Raw genomic sequence first — 26,153 nt, 5'->3', positions numbered from 1 at the left:
TAGAAAAGTTAGCCTATGAGACCTCAGTCACAACTTTCCAGTAGTTTATTATAGGAGTCTGTTCTATAGTGAGAGTTGTTTATACGCTGGTGTTCAAAAGCTAAAGAAACACTACTTTTTTTTTTTCAGTATATGATAAAATTTTCATGACTACAGCCAAATGTGGAATGAATTTATTATCAGCATACTTATAAAATTGTATTACAAATAAAATTGTAATACATTTTTGGCAAAAGTTACAAATTTTCTTAGGATGTGGTTAAAGAATTAATGTACAGGTTTTACAGAAAACTATGCGAAAAGATGTATCTGTGTGGAATATGTCTGCTGCGAACTGTGATGCAGCTCTCACAATATTGTACCATGTTTAGCATCAAGTCATTCAGGAGTTCTTGAGACATACTGCACCACTCCTCCTTCAAAGCAAAGAAGCTGCAATGCATTTCCTTATTGCATCCCAAATGTGTTCTGCGGGGTTGAGATCTAGGGAACATGCTGGCCACTCAATTCAGTTAATATCCTTGGTCTCCAGCAGTACCTCCACTGTTCGTGTACAATATGGTATAGCATTATCATAATATTACCATATTATCATTACCATAAAAATTAATTATTCTCTTATAGTACCGCAAAACAATCGAACGTGACATTGAAGAAATTCATTATAATATCATTCACTAGTCATAATCCCTTTTCCATCACTTGTAGTTCAGTGCATCCATTAAGCATAATGCCTCCTCCACACCATGACCCCAGCACCACCATATTTATCCCTTTCAAGAACAGTCGCGTGATGGCAAGCAGCACCACTTTCATGCCAGATTAAGTATCATTTAGAATCAATTAAAATGACTCATCTGTAAAGAGTACATTAGCCCATTGATGTCTTGTCCAATTTTTATGAATATAACATCATTGAAATTGTGCTCTACGATGAGCTGTCGATAAAGGGATGTAGACTACAGGCATATAGGCTTACTTTTCGTAGACATTGCCACAGTTTGTTGAGATATCTGTGTACCTGCGCTTGAATGGAGCCGACCTGCAAGCTTACCTCCTGTGGTGTGTCGATTACGTTTTGCTGTTATAACCAAAAATCTGTCTTCATGCTCCATTGTAGATCGAGGCTGACCTCTTAACAAATGTCTGGAACACATTCCATTGGTTTGAAACACTGCTCAGAGCCTGGATACAATGCTATGTGAGATTTCAACTCTGTATTCCTTCATAAAAAGAGCTTCCTTCAAACACAGTTCACTTGGTGCAGCCTTTTTGCCTTTGTGACCCCTTTGTATGGGATTCAAAAATTTGAATGAAACTCAAAATCGTCAGTTATACAAATTGCCAAAAGCTGATTCATCTTAATTTGCAGTTCTAATTTTCTGAAATAGTGTGCATCCTTTAGTTTTGAACACCAGTGTATTATCAATTTGTAAAAAGAGCAATTCTGCATTATTCCACATGTTGGTAATGCTGACCGAATATCTACGTTCTTTGAAATGGCCTAAGACACCACATTCATCAAGGAACATGAGAAAAGTATAGTTGTAACTGGTGGCAACTCCAAATATTATCAGATCGTAATGTTGTACAACAAATTTCAATATAACAGTTATATATGTTAAACGTCAATAAAGTCACTTAAATAATTTTCTTGTTATATTTTTAATTTTAAATTTTCTTTCAAAAACTGAACCCAACATATTCATGTTGAGAAAATACAATAAGATGATTTGTTTAGAAGAAAAATAAACTTTTCATTGTATAATGAAAAGTTTATTTTTCATTATTTATTTTCATTGAGTATTAAGTTTATTTTAATACACTATTTATAAAAATTATAGAAACCCTATATTTTCTTAAATATCTAGATATAACAATTTTGTCATTTTTGGCCAAATTAAGTTGCCATTTTCTTGGATAGACATTTCCACTAAAATCGATAAATGAACTCAAGTACCTTAGCCTATTCCTCTATCAAAATGATAGTAATTTTCTATATTGAAATTTGATAAGTTTTGCTAACCCTCATCTAACATTCTAACTCCTTAAAAGTTTTATGTAGGGTTCAGATCAGAATTCTGTTGCTTAAGAAATTTAAGAAAATTCTATTTTCTTAAACCATGTGGTTGCACAATCCTTGCATCATGACTATATCATACTGCAAGGGTTCTCATGCATTGATACTTATCTAATACTTACTTCCATAGAACTGCAACAATGCAGGTAGTACAGAGTTCTAAATGTCAATGTAATGCTCAGTATTAAGTTTTCTCGTAATATCACTTTATGGGGATCGTTGTCCAAATCAGGAGAAGCATCAGCATATCACATCACAATAATACCACTGTCACCACACACACACACACACACACACACACACACACAGCAAATAGAATACTGCTCCTTGGAAAATATTCTCACTTGACAGCGGCCTTACACAGTGATATCAGGCTGATTTCAAGCGTGAACACTCTGATTAATCATCCAACACCATACCTTTACAGAAAACTGATGTTACTACCCAAGCATTGTGTGCAGCATGGTTACATAATGTTCTATCACAAATCTCCACAGTTGTGATTAGCTATCTGAATTGTTAAATTAGACAGAATTGTCATTTGTGAGGAAGTGTGAATGAAAGTAGCATGAGATTTGCAAGCACCAAAGATAGTGAATTGGAAGCGTATGAGAGAAAGAATTTGAGTGTGTTGCCTAAGTATGATAGTAGAGAGCTGAGGAGAAGAGCAATGATGACAAATGCCATGATAGCTAGAACCTTCAAAAGATAGGACTTAAGTGAGTGGATGTAAGGGATAAATTTAAATGCGAGATAGATGTTTACTGAAGATGGCCTGCATTTGAATGAGAGCAGTAGTGGGAAGTTGGATAGATTGTAACCAGTCAGGGAAATAAAAACTAGATGTGGGACTGTGGATGTAAGATACCAGAACTGGTGTGAGATAAAGGAAAACAAGGGAACGATGCTGGGATGGCCTCAGTAGGAGCAAAAGAGTCAAAGGACTTGAGTGATGGGATAAAGAATTCTGGGAAGGGAAGGTGGACCAAAGAAGAGCTACTTACTTATACACCAATGCATGGATTATTAGGAATAAGGGTACTGGGTTTGTGTCTTGATACAGTTAGTTCACAAATCATTGGTGTCAGTGAGACATGGTTAACAGAGAATTATGTGTTCACAAGACTAGAATATGATGGTTATAGTTTTTCAGAAGAGTGAAAAAATAACAGAGGAGATGGGATATTATTGATAATTTCAGAAGAATTGCATCCTCCATGTGTAACTGAAAGCAGTCTTCTATATTCATCATATTCCATATGATAAACAGGAAGACTGATGTTAGTTGCTAGAGATAGTTCACACATTACATCTGCAGAAGATATAATGAAAATGTTCAATGAGTGTTTTGTTAATGTATTTCATATTAGAGGAGGGGGTTATTATTATTATCATTACAGGCAACTCCAAGGAGTCCTTAGACTCATCGAGGGAGGACTTAAACATCATGTCAAGAGCTGTCCAACATTTGTGCAGTATCTATTATGCTTTGCTTTGAACTCATTCACAGTCATGGTACCCACAACAGACTCTGACAACCTATTCCACTCATTCACTACTCTCCAAGCAAAAAACCTACTTCTAACACCCTTGCTAACTACACTCTTACTCAGTTTCAATGGGTGATGAGGAGGAGATGGAGAGGATCCAGAGACAAGTGACCAAGATGGATGAAATGAACCTTAGCTCCTAGTTCTCTTACCACCAGACCTGTTCTGAAAAATTTCCTCTGAATTAATCTTGTAAAAACCCTTCAGTAATTTGTATGTCTCAATCATATCACTCCTTTCCTGCCTATCAACCAGTTTCTGTAACCCACAAATCTTCAATCTGTTCTCATAAGGTTCATTTCATCCATCTTGGTCACTTGCCTCTGGATCCTCTCCATCTCCTCCTCATCACCAAGAAACCCTGGTGCCCAGATCTGCATGCAGTAGATCTTATCAAGGCTCAATAAAGATATCTTTACATATCTTCACTGTATTTTCATGATTTCTTGGCTATTTGTCTTAAAGTAAAATTCTAATCCTCAATTTAGCTCAAACTCAGAGTTCTCTTGCTAAGTTTCTTTTCTCTAATTTTTCTTAGTTTTCTTTCAAGTATACTTGCATAAGTCTTACCAAAAATACTCACTAGAAAATTTCATCTGTAATTCTCATATTCAGCTCTACTCTGAGAGTTGACTTTTTGACTAGATCTTTTAAATTATGCTGCATAACCACTGTGAACTATTATACCTCCATATTTGAACCTTTCTATCAAATGTTAGTACAGCTTATTATTGCACATTTCTGATAGCTTTTTATGCCACCAGTTCTGAAGTGTTCTCATTACTACATTGTTCGTGAATGTTTTTCACTGCTGTTTCTTCAATGCTTATCTCATTTAATAATATGTAAAAGTACAAGGCACATCAAGAAACTAAAGTTTTGACGGTTTGTAAATAAATGACAACATTTTTAATATTGATTTATTGATAAATCACAAATTTGCACATACTGTCAGCTGCTTCTCTACATAATTGCCTCCTACATTGAGACATTTGTCATATCAAGAAAAAAGTTTTGTATTTTCTCGTTAAAGTAATCTGCTGTCAGTGTTTTTACCCAATCCTTAAACCATTTTGTGTCATCGTTGCTGTTGAATTGGCGAGCTGCTAAAAATCTTTTCATGTGGAGAAAAAAGGATGGAAGTCATTGGGTCTGTAGCATGGGCGTTGGAAGAGATCTTACTTGGCATGTTTGAGCAACAGTGTGGAGTCTAGAGTTGTCATGATTAAAACAGCTCCAGAGCTGAGGAGACCTTATCTTTTGTTTTAAATAGACCACCACAATTTTTTAGAATTTCACAATAACATTGTGTTTTGTCCCAAAACACAGTACACATGATCTTTCTAGAGGAAGGCTCATTGGCTTGAATATCTATGCCTTTGAATATCCACTGTGCTGCCATTGTTGTGATTGCTGCTTACTCTTTGGTGTCATGTGAGAAATCCAGGTTTCATCTCCTGTTACAGTGTGATTCAAAAATCCATCATCTTCATTATATTACTTACCATTCCAAAAAGTTCAGTACTCTATAATGTTTTGTGATAATTAGTGAGCACTTTTGACACCCATCTGAACACAATTTGTGATACTGTAAGTGTTCTGTGACAATTTCATGTAGTAATAGATGAGAAATGTGTATACTCATAAATGGTGAATCTTCTATCCTCTTGAATCTTCATCTGGTCAAGCAGATTGGCATTAATTAACAATGGGAAGCCAATTCAGTCTTCATTGTGTATATGCATTCTCTCTTTGCTCAACATCCTACACCATCTTCTCTTGCCATTCCTTCACTCATGACACTATAAGCTTCACTGAATTACTAATAAAAGCCAGGCAAAGATATTTGGCATAAAAAAAAATTTAAAAAAAAACTGTATCTCACGTCAGCTGGTAGAATTTACAATCTTCTTATTTTCACCTCTGATTTTATGACATGAATGGTGAACTTACAAACACAGATGCCATGGTATGCTTCTTGACTCCTTAGACATCACTGTGCACAGTGATGCCTTAGGACTACTGCCATTTGCACTGCTGGTATACATGACTGAAATTTTGTTTCTGGATATGGCTCTCAAGATATCCAGAATATGTTATCTTCAATTTTAATATAAATCTGTTCAGTTTTTTATATAAGCACTTTTTCTTTGATTTCTTTTATGCTATTCTCTCCTTAATTTCTGAGTTTTTTTCAGTATTCTCCACATGATACTACCTTCATATATGATTTCTGTTTTTCCAGGATTCCCTTTTTTACTTCTTGAGTCTATCACGAATTTCTGATTTTTTTTAATTCTTGGAGATAACTTCACTATATGTCTTCCTGCTGATTCAGTCAGTTATCTACAGATTTTGCCATTGAATTTCTAATGATTGGCTCTTGTTTCCAAACTTTTTTTGTCCAGAAATTTGTTTGTTTGGGTCTGTAGTTCACCTCTGAAAGTTTCATGATTTCAGTTCTTTTTAAAACTTTCTTACATAATTTTCTTTTCCATATGATATTCATTTTTCATTCCAAAATAACTCGTGATCACTTCATATTTCAAATCATTTGTGTACTCTATTGTCTGGTTAACCAGTATGAAGAGATCACTGTCCACAATAACATGTGAATTTGTGCACATTCTTTGTCATGAGCTATTGATGAATAGTACTCCATTCCTTGGTCATGTGCCACACTAGTCCTTGCCAGGTGGTCCTGTTATATTCTTTTCTGGAGGCTTCAATTCTCTGAAGATAGATCAGTTCACTCTTGATACACCATTATAATTAACTTTGTGTTTTTCTCCAAACTTTCCCAGAACATTTCTATATGCTTAGTATTAATTTATTAGTCTGTTGTGTAGTGCTTCAGTGACAACCCGCTTTTTTTTTTTTTTTTTTTTCTCAGCTTGAAAAATTTCTCTACTTCTACACTACACTATTTCTGGGACTATAGGAGAAATGTATAATTTGTCATTGTGTAATTCTTTCATCCTCATCATCAAATTTCTGATATGTATCCTCAGGGGTATACAGGATCTTATTTTATTATTATTATTATTATTATTATTACGTGACACCTCCAGGGAGTCCAAAGACTACTCATTGAGGAAGGGCACCTACTCCATAGCTCTCAGTCTCCACCACTCAATCCGCCAACTACAACAAACCACAACTACCTTCACCATCTACACCAATGCCATCTACTGCTGACTAACACCACTAATATTTTCACAGACAATCACGAACATCCATGCCCTAGCCGGGATTCGAACCCACAGCCTTTTGGCTGGAGAGTGGATACGCTAACCACTCAGCGAACGTGGCAGGTCTATGATAGTACTACATGAAAAGTCACATCATTACTAACTTACTATCAATAATTCCCTCCAAATCAATCTGTTATCTTTCCAGACTCCAACATTATCAGATCTTATATTTCTATCTTCTAAGGTACTTTTTATGGTAGTATATCTTGGTCTTCCTCTGGGTCTTTTTCCTGCAAACCTGACAGAGGACACTCGTTTTGCTAATCTTTTCTCTCCCATTTTGTATAAGTGGCCATATTACCTAAGATTAGCTCTCCTAACACATTCTTGAATGCTCACAATGTAAAGTTCTTTTATAATATTTTCATTTTTAATGTGATGCTGGCATTCCGCCATCACTGTGACCTGCACGTTTGCAGCAGTAATGTAGTAATGAGCGATACTGTGATTTTTCAATCACAGTACGAATTGATATTGCAGAATTTCTGCTACGTAATTTTGCGGTGGTGGATTATCCATGTTAGTAACATGGAGAAAAAAGACAGAAAATATATTTTGGTAGAAGAAAAGATGGCAATTCTGCGATGTGTAGATTGGAATGCCGGAGCACGTGTGCATTTAGCAAAAGATCTTGGACTCTCTGTGTCCACTCTTTGAACACGATAGTAAAAAACAGGTCAAGCATTGAACTCAATGCAAAGCAATCTGGTGCTATGTCAAAAAAAAAAAAAAACGAAAAGCAAAAACAATCAACAATTAAAGATTTTTTTAAATAGATAAATGTAAGTAATTGTAAATGCAATTTATTTTCAGTTATTAAATTTTGCAATCAAGAATGTAGACTCACATACTAGCAGTCATCTTTTAGCCTTTTTTTATGTTTTTTTTACATTTCCTGCTATTTACACTTTTTTCCATCAGTCCCCTGAAAAGTGTAAAAAAGGGTTTTACTGTATATATATATATATATATATATGGAAAAAATTTCAAGCGAGTGAAGGAAAATCAAAATCAAGGCCAATTTTGTTCGATACGTGTAGATTTTTCTGTTAGTGATCTTCATTTTCAGCCTTTTGTATCAAGTTATTCTTTCTGAAAATGAAGATCACTTACAGAAAAATCTACACGTATTGAACAAAACAATAGAACAGTAGGACAAAAATCTCAATAAATAAAAACAAAATCAATAGCATTTCAAGGTAAAGAAATTAAAAGATACAAACTAGTCATCCACAACAAAGTAATAGAACAACTGAACAAATTTAAATATCTAGGAAATTACATAAACCCCAATGGAGAAATCGACATTGCATATAAAAACAAAAATTCCTAACATTCGTTGGAACTTTGAACAGACACTTCAATAAACAGATGTCTAGAACAACTCAAATAAAACTATAAAAAATAACAGGCATACAATTCTGAAATATGGCAGTGAAACATGGGGAGAACGAGATAAAAGACAAGTGGAAACTGCAGAAATTAAGTTCCGAAGACTGCTCGCAGGCTATAAAAGAATAGAAAAGATAAGAAATCAAGAAAACAATTATCCATAATTAACATAATGGAAGACATCACAAATATAGAAAGAACTGGAAAAACCACATAGAAAGAATGAATGAAGACAGATGGCCAAATATTGCCTGGAAATATAGGGTGTCCCAAAATTCACGCAAGATTTAAATTTAGTGCCATTTGTGTGGTAAAGTGTTGCCAATGAGAAAAAAAAGACAGCGTGACAGCTGACAGTTCATGGTTATTAAAAATGGAGCGCCACAAGAAAGAACAATGCATTTTCATTGTTGAGCAATATTTTAAAAATAATGAAGGTTTGGCAGCTACAGTTCGCAATTTTCATACAAAATATGGTTAGAATAGTGATTTAACTTCATCAACTGTGAAAAGATTAATTAAAAAATTAAGGAAACTGGATCAATTAGTGATCTTATACACTCTGGCCATCCTTCAACAAGTCGTTCAACAGAAAACATGTTCATGAGAGTGTTGCTGAGAGTCCAGGAACATCAATTTGGCACCGTGGTCTTGAATTGGGCATTTCGAGAAGCTCTCTACAGCATATTCTCACGAAAGATTTGCATCCTTATGCTTACAAAGTTCAATTGACTCAAGAACTGAAGCCTACTGACCACACACAGCGAAGAGAGTTCGTTGAATGGATTATGGAACAACAACAAGTGGATGCTTATTTTTCAAACAAAATTATCTTCAGCGACGAGGCTCATTTTCATCTTGATGGCTTCGTTAATTGACAAAATTGTCACATTTGGGATTCAGAAAATCCACGAGTGATTGTTGAGAAACAAATGCATCCACAACGTGTCACTGTTTGGTGCAGATTTTGGGCTGGAGGTATCGTCGGTCCATTCTTCTTCGAAAATGCGGCTTCTAAGGCAATAACAGTTAATGGTGCTCGCTATCACGACATGATAATCCAGTTTTTTGTGCCTAAATTGCAAGATATGGATGTGGACAACATGTGGTTTCAACAAGACGGTGCCACATGCCATACAGCCCGAGAATCAATTCAATTACTACATGGGTCATTTCCTGGTCGTGTAATTTCCCATTTTGGTGATCAGAATTGGCTGCCCAGATCATGTGACTTAACGCCGTTGGACTTTTTTCTTTGGGATTTTTTGAAGTCTAAGGTTTATGCCAACAAGCCCACGACCACCCACGCCTTGAAGGAGGAAATTGAGCGCTGTATCAATGAAATTCAGCCACATTTATGAAAAACGGTCATGGAAAATTTCGACCAAAGAGTGCGTATGTGCCAGCAAAGCCGTGGAGGCCATTTACCCGATATGCTATTCCATGCATAACCCTATACTGTATACTTTATGAATCAATAAGAAATTACAATTTTTAATTAAAAACCTGTGTTTTCTATCTAAATTACTTCTTGCGTGAATTTTGGGATACCCTGTATAAACCAAAGGGATACCAATCAAGAGAAAGACCCAGGAGGAGATGGACGGAAGACTTTTTAAACCCTTGAAAATTTACAGACAAACAATTGCCTAACACATGAAGTCAAGAAGAAGATATATCTCAGTATTTATTGCAATCTATTGACAGCAGAACTAAAGTCATATATGACTAAACTTTTTTCAAAGTATCCACTTGATTTTCAAGAAAATTATTATTATTATTACTATTGGAGTCCAAAGACTCACCTAGTCTACAACTCTCTTTCTCCACCAACCGCAACTACCTTCAGCACTCACATTAATGCCATCTATCGCCGACCAACACTAGTATTTTCACAGACAATCACAAACATCCATGCCCGCTGCGTGATTCGAACCCGCAGCATTTTGGCTGGAATGCGGATACACTAACCACTCTGCTAACCAGGCCGACAAAAGAAGAAGAAAAATTCTTAAATCAGCTAACAGTGATCTTTATTATTTTTGGTAATTAATGATAAGTCAGTGTTATGGCATTAGAGGGTGTGTTTTCTTACAAAAAATATTCATGCATTTATGATCATGGTATTTCTGGCAACCAGTTATTTAGTCATTGTTTTAAATAAGGAGATGTCTCTTTTGAATAATTGGACGATCCAGGTATCTAGGTGCTGAAGGAGAAGTTTTTCAGGTCACTAGGAAGAGTAAGTGACATGTAAAAAATGTAAAAGCTAGTTCTTGTTGGTGAAGGAAAAGAATTCCTGATATATGCAGTCAGCTGTCATTGTAATAAATACCATTATTTCAAACTACAGAAAAGTCTTAACTAAAGTCTCAGCTTTAAAATAAAAATATAAAAAAAATCACTATAGCAAACATCTCCTATAACAAATTCTCTCTGGTTTATTGCAGTGAGAGTCAGCTGTTGAATAGTATGTGAAAATTTGGAGAAAACAGCATATAGGAACTTTCTAACAATATTTTGTTTTTCACTACATTTTACTGTTTAACAAATTGAGACTGTACCACATGATTAATTGGCATGCAAGCTGCAGATGATAGAAATAGATAGTATATTTGTTAGATGGATTAGAGATTGGCTCCCTGAACAATACCAGCAAGTTGTGCATAATGAAGCTATGTCTCAAAAAAGAAAGGTGACCAGTGGCATTCCTCAGGAATCTGTTCTTGGGCTCTACTGTTTAACTTATTTGTTAATGATATTTCATGTGAATTGACTGGGGATCATCAAATGTTTGCTGATGATGCACAGTTAGGTAGAATTATCAGGAGTAATGCTGATATTAATTCTTTACATGAAGATATGAGTGGGGTTGCAGTTCAATATTAATGAATGCAAGGTGTTACAGTTTTGGATACAGGAATATAAGGTTACGTACTGTATTGCTGGAGCTGTACTCCAGGAAGTGGATGGGATTCAGGATCTTAGAGTGATTGCAGACAGCAAACTGAAGTCCCAGGGTCACATCACATATATTGCAAAGACTGCACATTGTATTGCTGCTGTGATAAAAAGTACGTTGACATGTAGGGATAAGGAGGTGGTAGTGCCTCTATATAAGGCATTGGTCAGACCACATTTGGTCACCTAATTTTCATTGTGATGTGGAAACACTAGAGATGGTCCAAAGACAAATAACCAAAGTGATATCAGGACTCTGGAGTGTTGGTTATGAAGAGCATTTCAGAGAATGTGGATTACATTGATTGGTGGATATGAGGAAAAGAGGAGATATGATAGAGACCTTCAAGACCCTCATTACATAAAAATGTTTCATAAAAAGGCTTATCATTTTATATATATAGGGTAGATTAAAATGATAAGCCTTTTTATGAAACATTTTTATGTAACGTTTTTGCGTCATGTTTTTTGTCAAGTTATTTGAAACGTTTTGAAACAGGAGGCTACTCTGAGTGTCGAGTCTTCAAAATTTGAGTCATCAGAATTCAAAGAGAACCGGCCTACCAGTCCGGAGATCAGGGGGGTTGGGTGCCGGGGGGGCAGAGCCCCCTTTTTGAAGATATGACACTCAGGGGATACCCTGAGTGTCGAGTCTTCAGAATTCAAGGAGAACCTTCCTACCAGTCAGGAACTTCGGGGGGGGGGGGGCCAGCTTAGGCACCACGGGGCAGAGCCCCCTAGTACAGAATAAATTATAAACAGAGTGGATGTTAAGATGGGAAGAACGAGTGGTCATCCCTGGAAGTTGTATAAAGATGTGGTGAAGAAAGGCATGAGGAGTAGAGTTTTTGCATGGAGAGTTATTAGTGAGTGGAGTGTGTTGTGAGTGTAGGTAGCATAAATAACTTCAAAGCTCATTATGATAGACATGTTGCTGGTTGAGTGGGCCTCTCATGATAATTCTTAGCTCATGGAGATCACCAAATAATAATAATAATATATATATATATATATATATATTTCATGCATTTAAAATAAGTGAGTTGCATATATGAGGGTGGTTTGAAAAGTTCTCGGCCTCAACCATAGATAGCAACACTATCAGCAAGATTTTTTTTCCTAAGTTGGTACATCTGTCCTAAACATCCATGTGACTTTGCAAGTCATTCTATCAAGTAGTTTGTTTTATACAGCTGTCTGAAGCAAAAGTGTTGTCTGTATCCCTTGAAATGGATAAAATTGAGTATTGTGCGGTTATAAAATTCTTTGTAAAAGAAGGTTTAACACCAAAAGAAATTCATTCGAAGTTCATAAAAGTTTATGGGCACTCTTCTCCTTCATTTTGGACAATTAAGAAATGGACTGCAGAGTTTAAACGTGGCCTTACCAGCCTCGAAGATGATCCACATGAAGGACGTCCAAAAAGTATAACAACACCAGAAATCATTGATCAAGTACACGATATGGTATTGGATGACTGGTAAGTCAAAGTGTGTGAAATTGCTGAGACTATAGGCATTTCAAAAGAATGTGTAGGATATATTTTGCATGAAGAATTGCAAATGAAAAGGCTTTGCGCAAGATAGGTGCCAAGCTTGCTCACAGCAAATCAAAAACGCATTCACATGAAAATCTCTGAACAGTGCTTGGAACATTTTAATAAGAATAAATCTGATTTTGTGCATCGATTTATTATTATGGATGAGACTTGGATTCACCATTACACACCAGAATCCAAACAACAGTCAAGACAGTGGACAGAAGCTGGTTGTTCAGCACCAAAGAAGACAAAGTTGGTTCCATCAGCAGGAAAGGTCATGGCGTCAGTGTTTTGGGATGCTAAAGGCATTTTGTTTATTAATTATCTTGAAAAGGGTAAAACAATAACTGGGGAATATTATTCCGATCTTTTAACCATACTAGATGAAAAAATTTGTGAGAAAAGACCCGGATTGCGTAAGAAAAAAATCATCTTTCATCAGGACAATGCACCTGTCCACAATAGTGTTTTGGGAATTGGAAAATTAAGGGATCTGTACTAGGGGCGAATGCTGGTTTTAAAATTCATGCTTGCTCTTGTTATCATTCAGGGAGTGATTGAAGTCTGATTAGCGGAATAATGAATTACTGACCATTTAAAATTATATATTTAGAAATTTATGTGCATTTAATCATACAAATACAATATTTATTTTACAAATGATATTCTATTGTTTTCAATTTAGCTACTGGTCAATAACATCGTCATAAAAAGTTGGTTGTAACTTAATTTTCCTAAGCAACATGCACACTTGTTAAGGCTGACTGAAGCTCACTGGCTAGAGCTACGTTGACTGTGTATGGCCTGTGTTTAAGCAACAGAGTGAGACGACGTGAAATGGCTATGCACCTGCATGAAATTACAGTGCTGCTGCGAAGCTCCTAAATGGAGTAAGCCAAGGTAGCTTTGACTAGATGAGCAGGCATCGGCCTTCAATACACAACGCAAAGCTCAATTATTGCCGTGCAAGCTTAAGATGTCTTCTGTCTACAAAAATTAAAGCCTAAATGAAATGCTTATAAATGCATGCATTTATTAACAAATAAATATTACTTCTTTCTCAGTTAATGAGCTTGCGCAGCAAGCATGGAGAATTCGCCCCTTATCTGCACTATGAATTGTTGGAACATCCACCCTATTCCCCAGATTTGGCTCCCTCTGACTTTTATCTCTTCACAAAACTAAAACTCTTTCATAATGACAAAACTAAAACTCTTCCATAATGACAAAACTCTCTTCACAAAACTAATACTTTTCCTCCATGGTCAGCATTTTTCTTCGAATCAAGAGGTGATTGCAGCTGTAGAGGGATATTTTGCAGATCTTACTGAGAACCACTACAGGGACGGGATAATGGCGCTGGAACATCGCTGGAATAAATGTATTAGTCTTACAGGAGATTATGTTTTAAAATAAAAATAATTTTGAAATTATAAATTCGTTTTTTCATTGTTAGTCCGAGAACTTTTCAGACCACCCTTGTATATGCTTAATAGCACAGCATTAACATATTATTGTTACATATGTAATCAGTGATGGTCAAAGAAGTGTAGATCCATTAATTACCAGACCATCCACTCACACTAAAAACAACGGCAACATGCCACGGATTAATCATAAATAAAGTTAAGTATTAGAATGCAAAATGTGTCAAATATGTATAATATGTTATATGTAAATTTTAATATTTCATTTTTTTTTTTTTTTCAAGTAGTTGTTTTTATGTATTTTGAAAAATCTAAACACAGTAATATTGATGCATGATCAACTCTCACTGTTGGATGAATCCCTTTTTTTACTTCTTTTTTTTTATATAGTGGAGAAGTACTATTTATATGGTGAATTAAAGATTGAAAAAATACTATTATGCATGTTCAGAGAAGTATTTTTAATTGTGAATGCTTGCATTCTTAATAAAATAAACACAGAATATTGATGTTATATCTGTTCTATTTCCAACCTTTTTTTTCCCCATTGTTTAGTTTAAAAACATTGAACTTATTTATATATAGGTATTCACTAGATGTATTTCGGCCTCCTGTTCAACTTGCTGATCCCATGAAGCATAGTTCTTCATTGTGTTCTGCAGAGTCTACTGCCACTTCATGCAGTAATTCTCACTGGAGTGAGAGAGAAATTGTAAAAGCCTCAGATGGAAATATATTTGATAGCCTTGGTGATGGAAATATAATTGATTCCAGTTGTTCCACATTAGGCAATACCCATTTAGCAACACATAATGACAATATTTCAATGACAGGCCCTGCTGGAGATATGATATCTCTTAGTTCAGGAATATTGTCAGATATTTCTAGCACAGTGAGTATTTTTTTTTTTTTATGGTTACTTCTGTTTGAAGATTATATCATTTGTTAATAATACACTGCATTTCTGCATGTGTTTGCATAATTTCTACACTGTTTAACTCCATTTTTGAAAAAAACAAGAATTAAAAAAAAAAAAATTGAGTAAATTTTTCATTCATCCTAGGGGAAATTATTTTTCACAAAATATATCCTAGAAAAGATAATTAGATTAAGCTTATGAAAACTTCACTATTTGCAGAATTTTTGGCCCAGTTTATCTGGCATTTTCAGGAAAAATATTTAGGTTAGAGAGCTGTAATCACAAACAAAGTAAAACAGAACATTTCAAGTTAAAATTAAAATAATAATCATTATTGTGACATTATGAGTAAAGGAGCTTGGTCTGGAATACCATTAGTGTGATAGGAATTAAGCAGAGAAAAGATATTATATTACTGTTCCTAACATTATTGTTATTAAAAAAATAAAAAAAAAGGCCTGCCTTATTACCCACAAGAAAGATCCTACTTTACCCCTTTTGATAATAATCCAGTTTCGTTTCAAGATCAGCTTTCTCTACTTTGGTTGACAGCCTCCTCAGCCTGTAAAATGCTTGGTGTTCCTTTCTGTTCTACATATTATTTCTCTTCCCCTCAACTCCTAACACTTTATTAGTCAGAGCTGACCATCCTTGTTATATTGTTCCCACATTAAAGATTGTGCATGCAAGACCTCCCTAATAATTCTTGATTATCAGAAGAGGGCAATATGCTTAATAGATGACCCTTCCCTCTCAGATTAGCTTCAACCACATTTCCTTAGTGCTCTTTTTTTTTTACTGTGCCTCTCTATAGGTACAGTAAAAAAAAGACCTACCATTCCTCCATTTCCTTCTCACCATGTAAGAACCAGAGCAGCTACTGGCTAACACCCTTACACTGTCCCACTCCTAAAGGACAAACTTTATCTGAATACAAACTGAATCAGTTCCATCCACCTCTATTCTTTGGAGCAATCTCTTCCATATGTATAACTTCCAACTCTTAAAGAAACATATATCAGTAGGCTACTTCTTTCTCCTTGATCACTTACCCACCCATTGCACTGTAGTGTTATAGGTCCTGTGACCGTCTGCATTGTAGGATCATCATCATTTCTCTTTTAAATATGGGAATAGATAATAATAACAAGATCACCATCAGTTTTCTGATATATATATATATATATATATATATATATATCCTCAAAGCGTATGCAAGCTGCCATGACAGTACTACATGATTAAGTTTGCATTATTACTAATCTCCTTTCAATAATTTAAACACACTCTCAGGCAAGACATCCCAATCATTCGCAACCCTGCATGAAAAAAATCGGCTTCTCACACCCTCTTTATACAGTTTCCAGGGATGACCTCTGGTTTTCCCCCTGATCTCTCACTATTTTCTGTAGAACCTCTTCAGCATTGATCCTATAACAACCCCTTAATAACTTGTAGGTCTCTATCATATCTTCCCTCTTCCTCCTGTCCACCAGACTCTGCAAATTGCACCTTCTCAATCTTTCCTCATATTCGACATTCCAGAGGTTAGAAACTACTTTAGTCAGTTGCCTCTGACCTTTTCCAACACCTTTTTCTCCTTCTGAAAACCAGATGACCAAATCTGCACACAATAATCCGTGTGTGGCTTAATCAAAGCCCTTATACAACAGAACAAGAATCTCCCTACTTCAACAAATTAGTGTCCTCTGCATCATTCCCAGAAGCTTTTGTGTTGTGATTACTAAATAACTTAAGGAATTCGCAACATATACTGCCTATATTTCGGCAACATCACGTTGCCATCTTCATGGAACATAAGATTAAGATACGTGCATGCTAAAAACAGCAAATGAGGTCGAAGCGAGGAAACTACTGTTTTTTCTAAAGTCCTGATAGTTCCCCCTAGAGGGTTATATTAAGTATTCTTGGCCGTTGGGCTGAAGTTCTCAAGATGTACGTCTCCCAAATTTGGGGCAGTCTCATGCAGCCAAATTTGTTCAGGTTTGGCATGTTTCTTAGGGCTGCGGCTGATTCTATGAATAGTCTTTCAAATTTATACTTGCTGCAGTGTATTACTGTGGCTTTCTTCCACTGTATTCTGTGGCACGTATCCAGAGCATGGTCTGCAAGCCCAGAGTGGCTGTACTGGTGAAACCAGATGTAGTCCTTGTGTTCCGAAATTCTGATATTCGCTGTCATGCCTGTTTGTCCAAAGTAGGACAGCTTACAACTGCAAATGACCTGATATACACCAGGTAAATCTAAGGGAAGTGGTTGGTCTTTAGTGGAGCAGATAAGGGATGCCAATTTTCTATATGGTCTATAACAAGAGGTCAGGTCATGTTTATTCAGGTTTTTGGTAATTTTTTCCGAAGTGACCCGGATGTAGAGAATGGTGATGGATTTAGAGTAATCTTTTTTGTGAATGGGGGGGGGGGGGGTTTACTGGGTTTCAGTATTTTGGGGGGGGGTTGTAGCCATTGGCCGAGAAAGTGTTAAGAATGTGATTTAGTTCAGTGGTTAGGGCATTATCATTTGAACAGATTAGTTTAGCCCTGTTATATAGTATCTTAATAACTCCATATTGTTGTGAGGGGGGGGGGGGGGGTTGTTGGTGAATGTATCTACCTGTATGGGTGGGTTTTCTATAAACCAAGAAAACCAAGGTTCCATCATGCTGGTGGGTGACTGGTGTGTCTAGGAAAGGGAGGCTGTTGTTTTCCTCTTTTTCCAGGATGAACTTGCATATGGGGTGTTGGTTGTTTAAGTGTGTTAAGGAGAGGAGTGCATCAGAACCATGTGGCCAAATAGCAAACACATTATCAACGTAGCGAAGCCATATGGTACGTTTTTGTGGGGCAGAGTTTAAGACTTTCTCTTCAAAAGTCTCCATAAAGAAGTTGGCCAAGGGTGGAGAGAGTGGTGAACTCAAGGCTGTCCCTTCTATCTGTTTGTAGAATTTTCCCTGCCAAACGAAATAGCCTGAGTTCATTGTGAACTGAAATAGGGCTGAGATATCGGGAGAAAAGCTCATCCAAGCTCCAAGGTTTCCTTGGAGCTCATCCAAGCTCTAAGGTTTCCTTGAGTGGGACATTTGTGAATAAGGAGGAGACGTCAAAACTGACCATTATGTCAGTTTGTTAGAGTGTAAGGTGTTCTGCACTGGCTTTGAAGTGGACTGAGATTTTTATGTGTGATTGTGTGTTTTGCCAGTATAGTGTGTAAGCGCTTTGGCTAAATGTTTGGCTAATATGTATGGATGGCATTGGGGGAATCAGTGCCATCCACTATGTGATGTAATGGCACATTTTGTTTATGAATTTTTGGGAGCCCATATATCCGGGGGGGGTCTAGAGTTTAAAGGTTTTAATTTGTTAGTAACCTCCACAGGCCAAGAGGTGACCTTCTTAAGGAGCCTATGCAGTTTTCAAATTTGTAAGTTGGTGGGATTGTATTCAATGGGGAGGTAAGTAGCCAATCTAATAATAAAGTATTAAGCTTACCTGTGTAGTCAGTGTGGTTGAGCACCATGGTGGCGTTCCCCTTATCAGGTTCCTTAAGAAGGTCACTTCTTGGCCTGTGGAAGTTACTAACAAATTAAAACCTTTCAACTCTAGACCCCCCCCCATATATATGAGCTCCCAAAAATTCATAAACAAAATGTGCCATTACGTCCCATAGTGGATGGCATTGATTTCCCAACGTACAAACTAGCTAAATATTTAGCCAAAGTGCTCACACACTATACTGCAACACACCATCACACATAAAAAACTCAGCCACTTCAAAGCCAGTGCAGAAAACCTTACACTCCAACATACTGACATAATGGTCAATTTCAACGTCTCCTCCTTATTCACAAATGTCCCACTCAAGGAAACCTTAGAGCTCATCCAAGCCAAATTTCCCCCTGATATCTCAGCCCTATTTCAGTTCACAATGAACTCAGGCTATTTCGTTTGGCAGGGAAAATTCTACAAACAGATAGAGAGGAGAGCCATGGGTTCGCCAACTTCTTTATGGAGACTTTTGAAGAGAAAGCCTTAAACTCAGCCCCACAAAAACCTACCATATGGCTTCGCTACGTTGATGATATGCGCACTTAAACTACCCTACCAACAGCCTCCCTTTCCTAGACACACCTGCTAGCCTAATGGAACCTTGGTTTTCTTGGTTTATAGAAAACTCACCCATACAGTCAGGTTCATTCACCAACCGCCCCCGCCCCCTCCTCACAACAAAATGGAGTTATTAAGACACTATGCAACAGGGCTAAGCTAATCTGTTCAAATGACAATGTCCTAACCACTGAAGTAAATCACATCCTTAACACTTTCTCAGCCAATGGCTACCCCCCACACACAAAAAAAATCCAAAAAATATTGAAACCAGTAAACCACAACCCTCCTCCCCCCCCTTCACAACAAGGATTACTCTAAATCCATCACCGTTCCCTACATCTGAGGCACCTCAGAAAAAATGACCAAAATCTTTAAAAAACATGACTTGCCCTCTTGTTACAGACCATATAGAAAATTGGCATCCCTTATCCGCTCCACTAAAGACCAAGCACTACTTGTTCACTGGTGTGTGTTTGACCAAGCACACACCACTCCTACCTGGTGTATACCAGGTCCCTTGCAGCTGTAAGCTTTCCTACTTTGGCAAAACAGGCAGGACAGCGGATATCAAAATTTGGAACACAACGACTACATCCGGTTTCACCAGTACAGCCACTCTCTGCTTGCAGACCATGCTCTGGATACACGCCACAGAATACGGTGGCGTGTATCCAGAGCATGGTCTTACCAGATCTCTTATTTCTTCCACCTCCGACAATATATCCTCACCAAGCATAAATTCTGCATCCCATTTTTGTTTCCCAAATCTTTAAACCTTACATTTTATAGCATCGAACTCAATCCCCATTCCTCTGCCCAATCACTCAATTTATTCAAGTTTTCTTGTAAGGCCACAACATCTTCTTTACTCTTCATGGTTCATCCCTAATTTGCATCATCTGCAAACAACTGAATATCTCCATACCAATCTTTACCAATATCATTAATATACAAGTTAAACAGTAATGGCCCCAAAATAGACCCCTGAGGCATACCACTAGTGACTTTCCTTTTTCCTGAATATTGCTCCCCCTATACACAACTTGTTGATACCTGTCAGATAGCCAGTTTCCAATCCAATTCACTAATCTAATATCCAACGCCATCTGCTTTAGTTTGACTATCAACTTATCATGTGGTAGTCTATCAAAAGCCTTTGCGAAATCCAAGTATATTACTGTGTATCCTTCTCCTCTGTCCAAGGAAGCAGTCACCTTATTGTAATAAGTGAGTAGATTACTAAAACATGACCTCCTTTTAGCAAATCCATGCTGTCCATCAAAGATAATACCATTGTTGTCAACCCACTTCTGGATCCTAGTTCTCACAAGCTTCTCCAACAACTTAACCATTACACCTGACACACAGATAGGCCTATAGTTTGATGGAGTTCTATCACCTCCTTTATGAAGCGGCACAATCTTGCCCTCCTTCCACTCCTTGGGAACTTGATCCAGTCAAGTTCCATCCAAATTAGTTTATTATTTGTCTTCACTCCATTACTGTCATATCTAATGTTTCAATATTCTAAGGCACTTCTGACTGAATCAACCCCCTGGAGCTTGGTCTTCCTCTGGGTCTTTTTCCTGCCATCAAACACCTGTTTTACTAATCTTTTCCTCTACAGTTCTGTTTAACTGACCATACCACCTTAGATTAGCTCTGCTCATGTTATTAGCATGCTTGAATACTAATAATGCCCTGTTTCTTCCTAATGTCTTCATTTTTAATATGATTCTTCATTGATGCCATCTGTTCAGGCCTCTAACTTTTCTAAGAATTCTCATATCCATGGTCTCTAATCTTTGATCAAGTGCTTTCTTTGTAATTCAACTCTCCAACCCATAACTTAAAACTGTTTTGTATACTGCTAGTTTGGTGTTTTGTCCAGTTTCTCTTTTCCATATAAATTTATTCAGATTGCTCCCCACCATACTAGCTTTCTTATTCTGTTGTCTATTTGCAAGTTTAATTTGTCATCTTCACTAAAAACTATGCCCAAATAGCTGAAATATTTTACTTGTTTTATAGCCTCTCTATTCAAAATGCTGTTGATATGTTTAGTGTTTCTGCCTATTTTCATAGTTATGGTCTTTTCTTTCTGATTTTCATTCCAGATTTGTTGCAACTGTTATTCAATTTAGTTAGAGCATCCTGAAGGCTTGCACTGGATTTGTTTATAAGTACATCATCATCTGTATAAAGCAAAGACTAAAATTGATATATCCAATTCTGATGTCAAGTTTAGTACCACTTTCTTTCATAATACAATGCACTCTGAAAAGATGGTGAATAAGAGTGGAAAGAATGTGCATCAAATTAAACATATTTGGTCATTTGAAAGTTAAGCATAAAATTTTTTATGCTTAGAATGTGTATCATTTGTTGAATTGGATTTAAATGGTATTGAATTGAACACAGATTGATAAGAAAATAACTATTTATTAACTTAAAAGCTAATATTTCGCTGGTATTATATCCAGCATCTTCAGAGCACACAAACAAAGTTTGTTACAAATGCAAGGCAACCACAATTCGGTGTAACAGTGGTGCTAGTATAAGTAATTGCAGCGTGCAAACACGACTGAAGTCCTAATATGGTGTCATCTAAGTTTTTTTTTTAAAAAAATATAGTAGTCCAAATAGTAGTCCTTGAAAGTTTTGAAAAATAGTAGTCCAAGTTTTGAAAAAAATAAATTAAATTAAAATAAATAAATATTAATTTGGCCTTATGATGACAGTCTCCCAAATCTTTGGTAAATTTATACAGCCATACTTGTTAAGGTTTGGGGTATGTTTTAAGGCTTCTGTTGATTCCAGGAACAACCTCTCTGATTTGTAGAAGCTTCTGTGCAGTACTTTTGTTTTTTTCCAATTGATCCTGTGTTCTGGGGTATCCAAAGCATGGTCTGCCAGACCTGACTTGCCATAGCGAAAATGCTGGTATATATTTTTTGTGTTCACTGAGGCAGATGTCCACAGTTCTTCCTGTCTGTCCGTAGTAGGCTTGATGGCAAGAACAGGGCACTTCATAGACTCCTGGATGCGATTAAGGAGTGAATCTGTCCTTAGGTGAACGAATGAGAGTTGCCAATTTCACATAAGGTTTAAATACTGTGCGCAGTTAGTATTTGTTAAGTACCCTAGATATCTTAAATATAAAGAGCTAATAAGCTTCATTTCGGCAACAAAAACATTATTTAAATTAAGGGGATGTTAAATCCCACATTGTTTTAAAACCGAATAAGAAACTCAAAGATTGGAATCAGAGAGTTTCTTGCCGAATATAGTATAGTAAACTATAAAGTATCGGCGATCACTAAGCGTCCGCTAAATGCAAGTGTGGGGGGGGGTGGGGGGGGGGGGGGGTGGGGGGGGGGGGGGGTGGGGGGGGGGGGGGGTGGGGGGGGGGGGGGGTGGGGGGGGGGGGGGGTGGGGGGGGGGGGGGGTGGGGGGGGGGGGGGGTGGGGGGGGGGGGGGGTGGGGGGGGGGGGGGGTGGGGGGGGGGGGGGGTGGGGGGGGGGGGGGGTGGGGGGGGGGGGGGGTGGGGGGGGGGGGGGGTGGGGGGGGGGGGGGGTGGGGGGGGGGGGGGGTGGGGGGGGGGGGGGGTGGGGGGGGGGGGGGGTGGGGGGGGGGGGGGGTGGGGGGGGGGGGGGGTGGGGGGGGGGGGGGGTGGGGGGGGGGGGGGGTGGGGGGGGGGGGGGGTGGGGGGGGGGGGGGGTGGGGGGGGGGGGGGGTGGGGGGGGGGGGGGGTGGGGGGGGGGGGGGGTGGGGGGGGGGGGGGGTGGGGGGGGGGGGGGGTGGGGGGGGGGGGGGGTGGGGGGGGGGGGGGGTGGGGGGGGGGTTGCAATTTTATGTGACTGTTGATTTTGTTTCGAAACCCTTTTTTTTTTTTTTTTAATAACAGGACTGCTATTATTTATCAGGGATGTCTTTCCTGGTTAGTGTTGTTATAAACTTTCAAGAAGAGGTATGCTGTGCGATGGAAAATACTTAATGTGTAGTTCCTCTGTTTTAAAATGTGTTAGAAATTCTGTTAGCAGATGCTTAATAATTCTTCTTCTTATTGTGCTATCTTCTATCGAAGGTCAGCGACCATCTTGGCAAACAAACTGCGCTCTTGTGCTAATCTGAGCAGTTGTGCACTGCTCTTTCCTGTCCACTTCTTGATGTTGTCAAACCATGATATTCTTTTTCTTCCTCTAGTTCCTTTGCCATCAATTCTTCCTACCAAAATAGTTTGTAGAAGTTGGCATTTGCTGTTTTTCTCATGATGGGGCCAAGATATGATGTTTTTCATTTCTTGATTATTTGTACAAGATGTTTAGCTTTGCCAATGGATTTTAAGACCTCTTCATTGGTAATTTTTTCTGTCCATGATATCTTCAGCATTCTTCTGTATAGCCACATCTCAAAGGCTTCAATTTTCTTGATGGTTGTCGCCTTCAATGTCCATGTTTCAACTCCATAGAGCAGAATAGACCACACGTAACATTTCAGCATTCGGCATCTGACTTCCATGTTTAGGTCTTTATTGCAGAATAGTGTTCTCATTTTCATGAAGGACTGCCGTGCAACTTCAATCCTTGTCTTTATATCTATTTCTGGATCCCACCGTTCATTAACCCAACAACCAAGATATTTATATCTTGACACTTGATCAATATTTTTCCCGTTGAGTGTCAGTTTCATTGATGAGGCTAGATGTTTGCTGATGATCATGTATTTTGTCTTGTTGATGTTTATATTTATTCCCATTCTTTGGCTTTCTATGTATACTCTGTCAATGAGTTTTTGGAGATCCATAATGTTATCTGCAATTAGCACGGTGTCATCTGCATATCGTAGGTTGTTAACAATCTTTCCATTTATTGTGATTCCCTCTGGACATTCTTCCAATGCTTTTTTAAAGATTACCTCTGCGTATATGTTGAACAGGAGTGGTGAGAGCACACATCCTTGTCTCACTCCTCTTTTGATGTTAATATCACTGGTGATAATGTTGTCTAATTGAATGGTAGCTGACTGATTCCAATACAGATTTGTTATTAGTCTTATGTCTTGTTCGTCTAGCCTTGTTTGTTGAAGGACTTCTATTAAGTTAGTGTGTCTGACTTTGTCGAATGCTTTTTCAAAATCTATGAAACACATAAAGACAGATTTCTTTATGTGTTTCATAGATTTTTTTCTGTTTTTCTATGCATTTTTGTATCAATATTTGGGTACAGAAAAGGGCCTCTCTAGTACCAAAACCATTCCAAAAGCCGAATTATGTTTCACTTAGAGTTTCTTCACTTTTTCTATAAATGCGATTCTGAATTACTTTCAAAAATATTTTTAATGTTTGGCTCATTAGACTAATAAGTCGGAAGTCACCACAGGAATTCGCTTTGGGTTTCTTTGGGATAGTGATAAATGTAGATTTGAGCCAATCTGATGGAAATTCATCACTTTCATATATTTCATTAAATAGTTTTTCAAGAAGTTTGATGTTATCTGGTTCTATTAATTTTAAAAATTCTGTTTGCACACCATCTGGTCCACTGGCTTTTCCTGTTTTACTTGTTCGTATAGCATTCTCTATTTCGCATTTCATGATTGCTGGTCCTTGAATGTTATCTTTTATATTTATAGGCTTCTGTCTACTATCATTGAAAAGTTCTGTTACATATTTTATCCAAATCTGTGCTTTATTCTCTTCTTCTAGAACTATTTTTCCATTTTCGTCTCTTAGAGACACTATTTGCTTTTTCCTCAGTTTTCCGGAAATTTCGTTGATTTTCTTATACAGATTGAAATTATCATGTTTCTTCTGAAGCAGTTCAATTTCAGTACATAAATTTTTCATCCAATTTTCCTTGGCTTCTTTTATTTTTTTCTTAATAATGTTATGTGTTTCTGTATACCTGGCTAGGTCTTTGTTTTTCTAAATTCTTCTTGTATCAATAAGAGAAAGAATCTCATCTGTCATCCATTCCTGTTGTTTTATATTATTCACATAACCTACTTCTTCAATACTTGTTGCTACGATGGCATTCTTTAAGCTATTCCAAAGAGATTCCACACTTTTATTTTCTTCTATGTTAATCTGTTGTAATCGCAGGTTAAGCTGTGTCTTGGCACTTTTATTTATGTTTGGGTCTTTCAGTTTTTCTACATCAATTTTCTTTTTCTTCTTTTGTGATTTTTTAGCTGATTTTAATCTAAGACATACTTCTGCAACTATGGGATTGTGGTCTGATGAGATATCTGCTCCAGGATAAGTCTTTGCACTCTTTATACTACTGTGGAATCTTTTATTTATCAGTATATAATCAATTTGATTTCGGACAATGTTATGTTGGTTATCTTGAGGCGATTTCCAAGTGTACAGTCTTCTGGGTGGAAGTTTAAACCAGGTATTTGCTATTGTTAGATCTTCTTCCTGACAGAACTGGACTAGGCGATCTCCTCTGTCATTTCTGGTGCCTAAGCCATGTTCACCAACAATTTCTCCATCACCCCTCTTCCTACTTTTGCATTGAAGTCACCCATCACTATGTTTATATCATGTTTCTTTGTTAGGTTTTTAATCTCTTTTAGGTGTTCATAAAACTCTTCAACATCTTCTTCACTTTTGTCAGCTGTGGGTGCATAAGCTTGGATGATATTTATGTTAACGGGGTTTCCCTTAAGTTGTAACAGCATTATCCTTTCAGAAAATGGAATCCAATTTAGTACTGATTTATTGATTTCTTCATCTACTATTACAGCTACACGATGTCGATGTTTGTTCTCATCATTCCCAGAGTAATACATTGTTGTATTATCTTGTTGACACTTTCCAGATCCTGGCCATCTTGTCTCGCAAATTCCCAAAATCCGGATGCCCAGCCTCTTCATTTCTCTTGTGGCATTTCTTAATTT

General features: G+C 37.4%; 1 protein-coding gene across 1 annotated transcript in view; it reads left to right on the top strand.

The window, feature by feature from the left end:
* The window catches only part of LOC150101961 (ubiquitin carboxyl-terminal hydrolase 19-like), a 629,785-nt gene that overhangs the window by 448,435 nt on the left and 155,197 nt on the right, over positions 1-26,153 (top strand). Inside the window, exon 18 of the mRNA XM_090399944.1 lies at positions 14,790-15,096. Within this exon, the coding sequence (XP_090256070.1) occupies positions 14,790-15,096 (307 nt within the window). The remainder of the gene's footprint in view (positions 1-14,789; positions 15,097-26,153) is intronic.

This window comes from Typopeltis vanoorti, chromosome 11 (genome assembly GCF_054136105.1).
Source record: "Typopeltis vanoorti isolate ZY-2024b chromosome 11, IOZ_Tvanoo_1.0, whole genome shotgun sequence".
NCBI classification, from domain to species: Eukaryota; Metazoa; Arthropoda; class Arachnida; order Uropygi; family Thelyphonidae; genus Typopeltis; species Typopeltis vanoorti.
The sequence above is the reverse complement of the archived record's forward strand: the minus strand, read 5'-3'. Positions and strand labels throughout refer to the sequence as shown.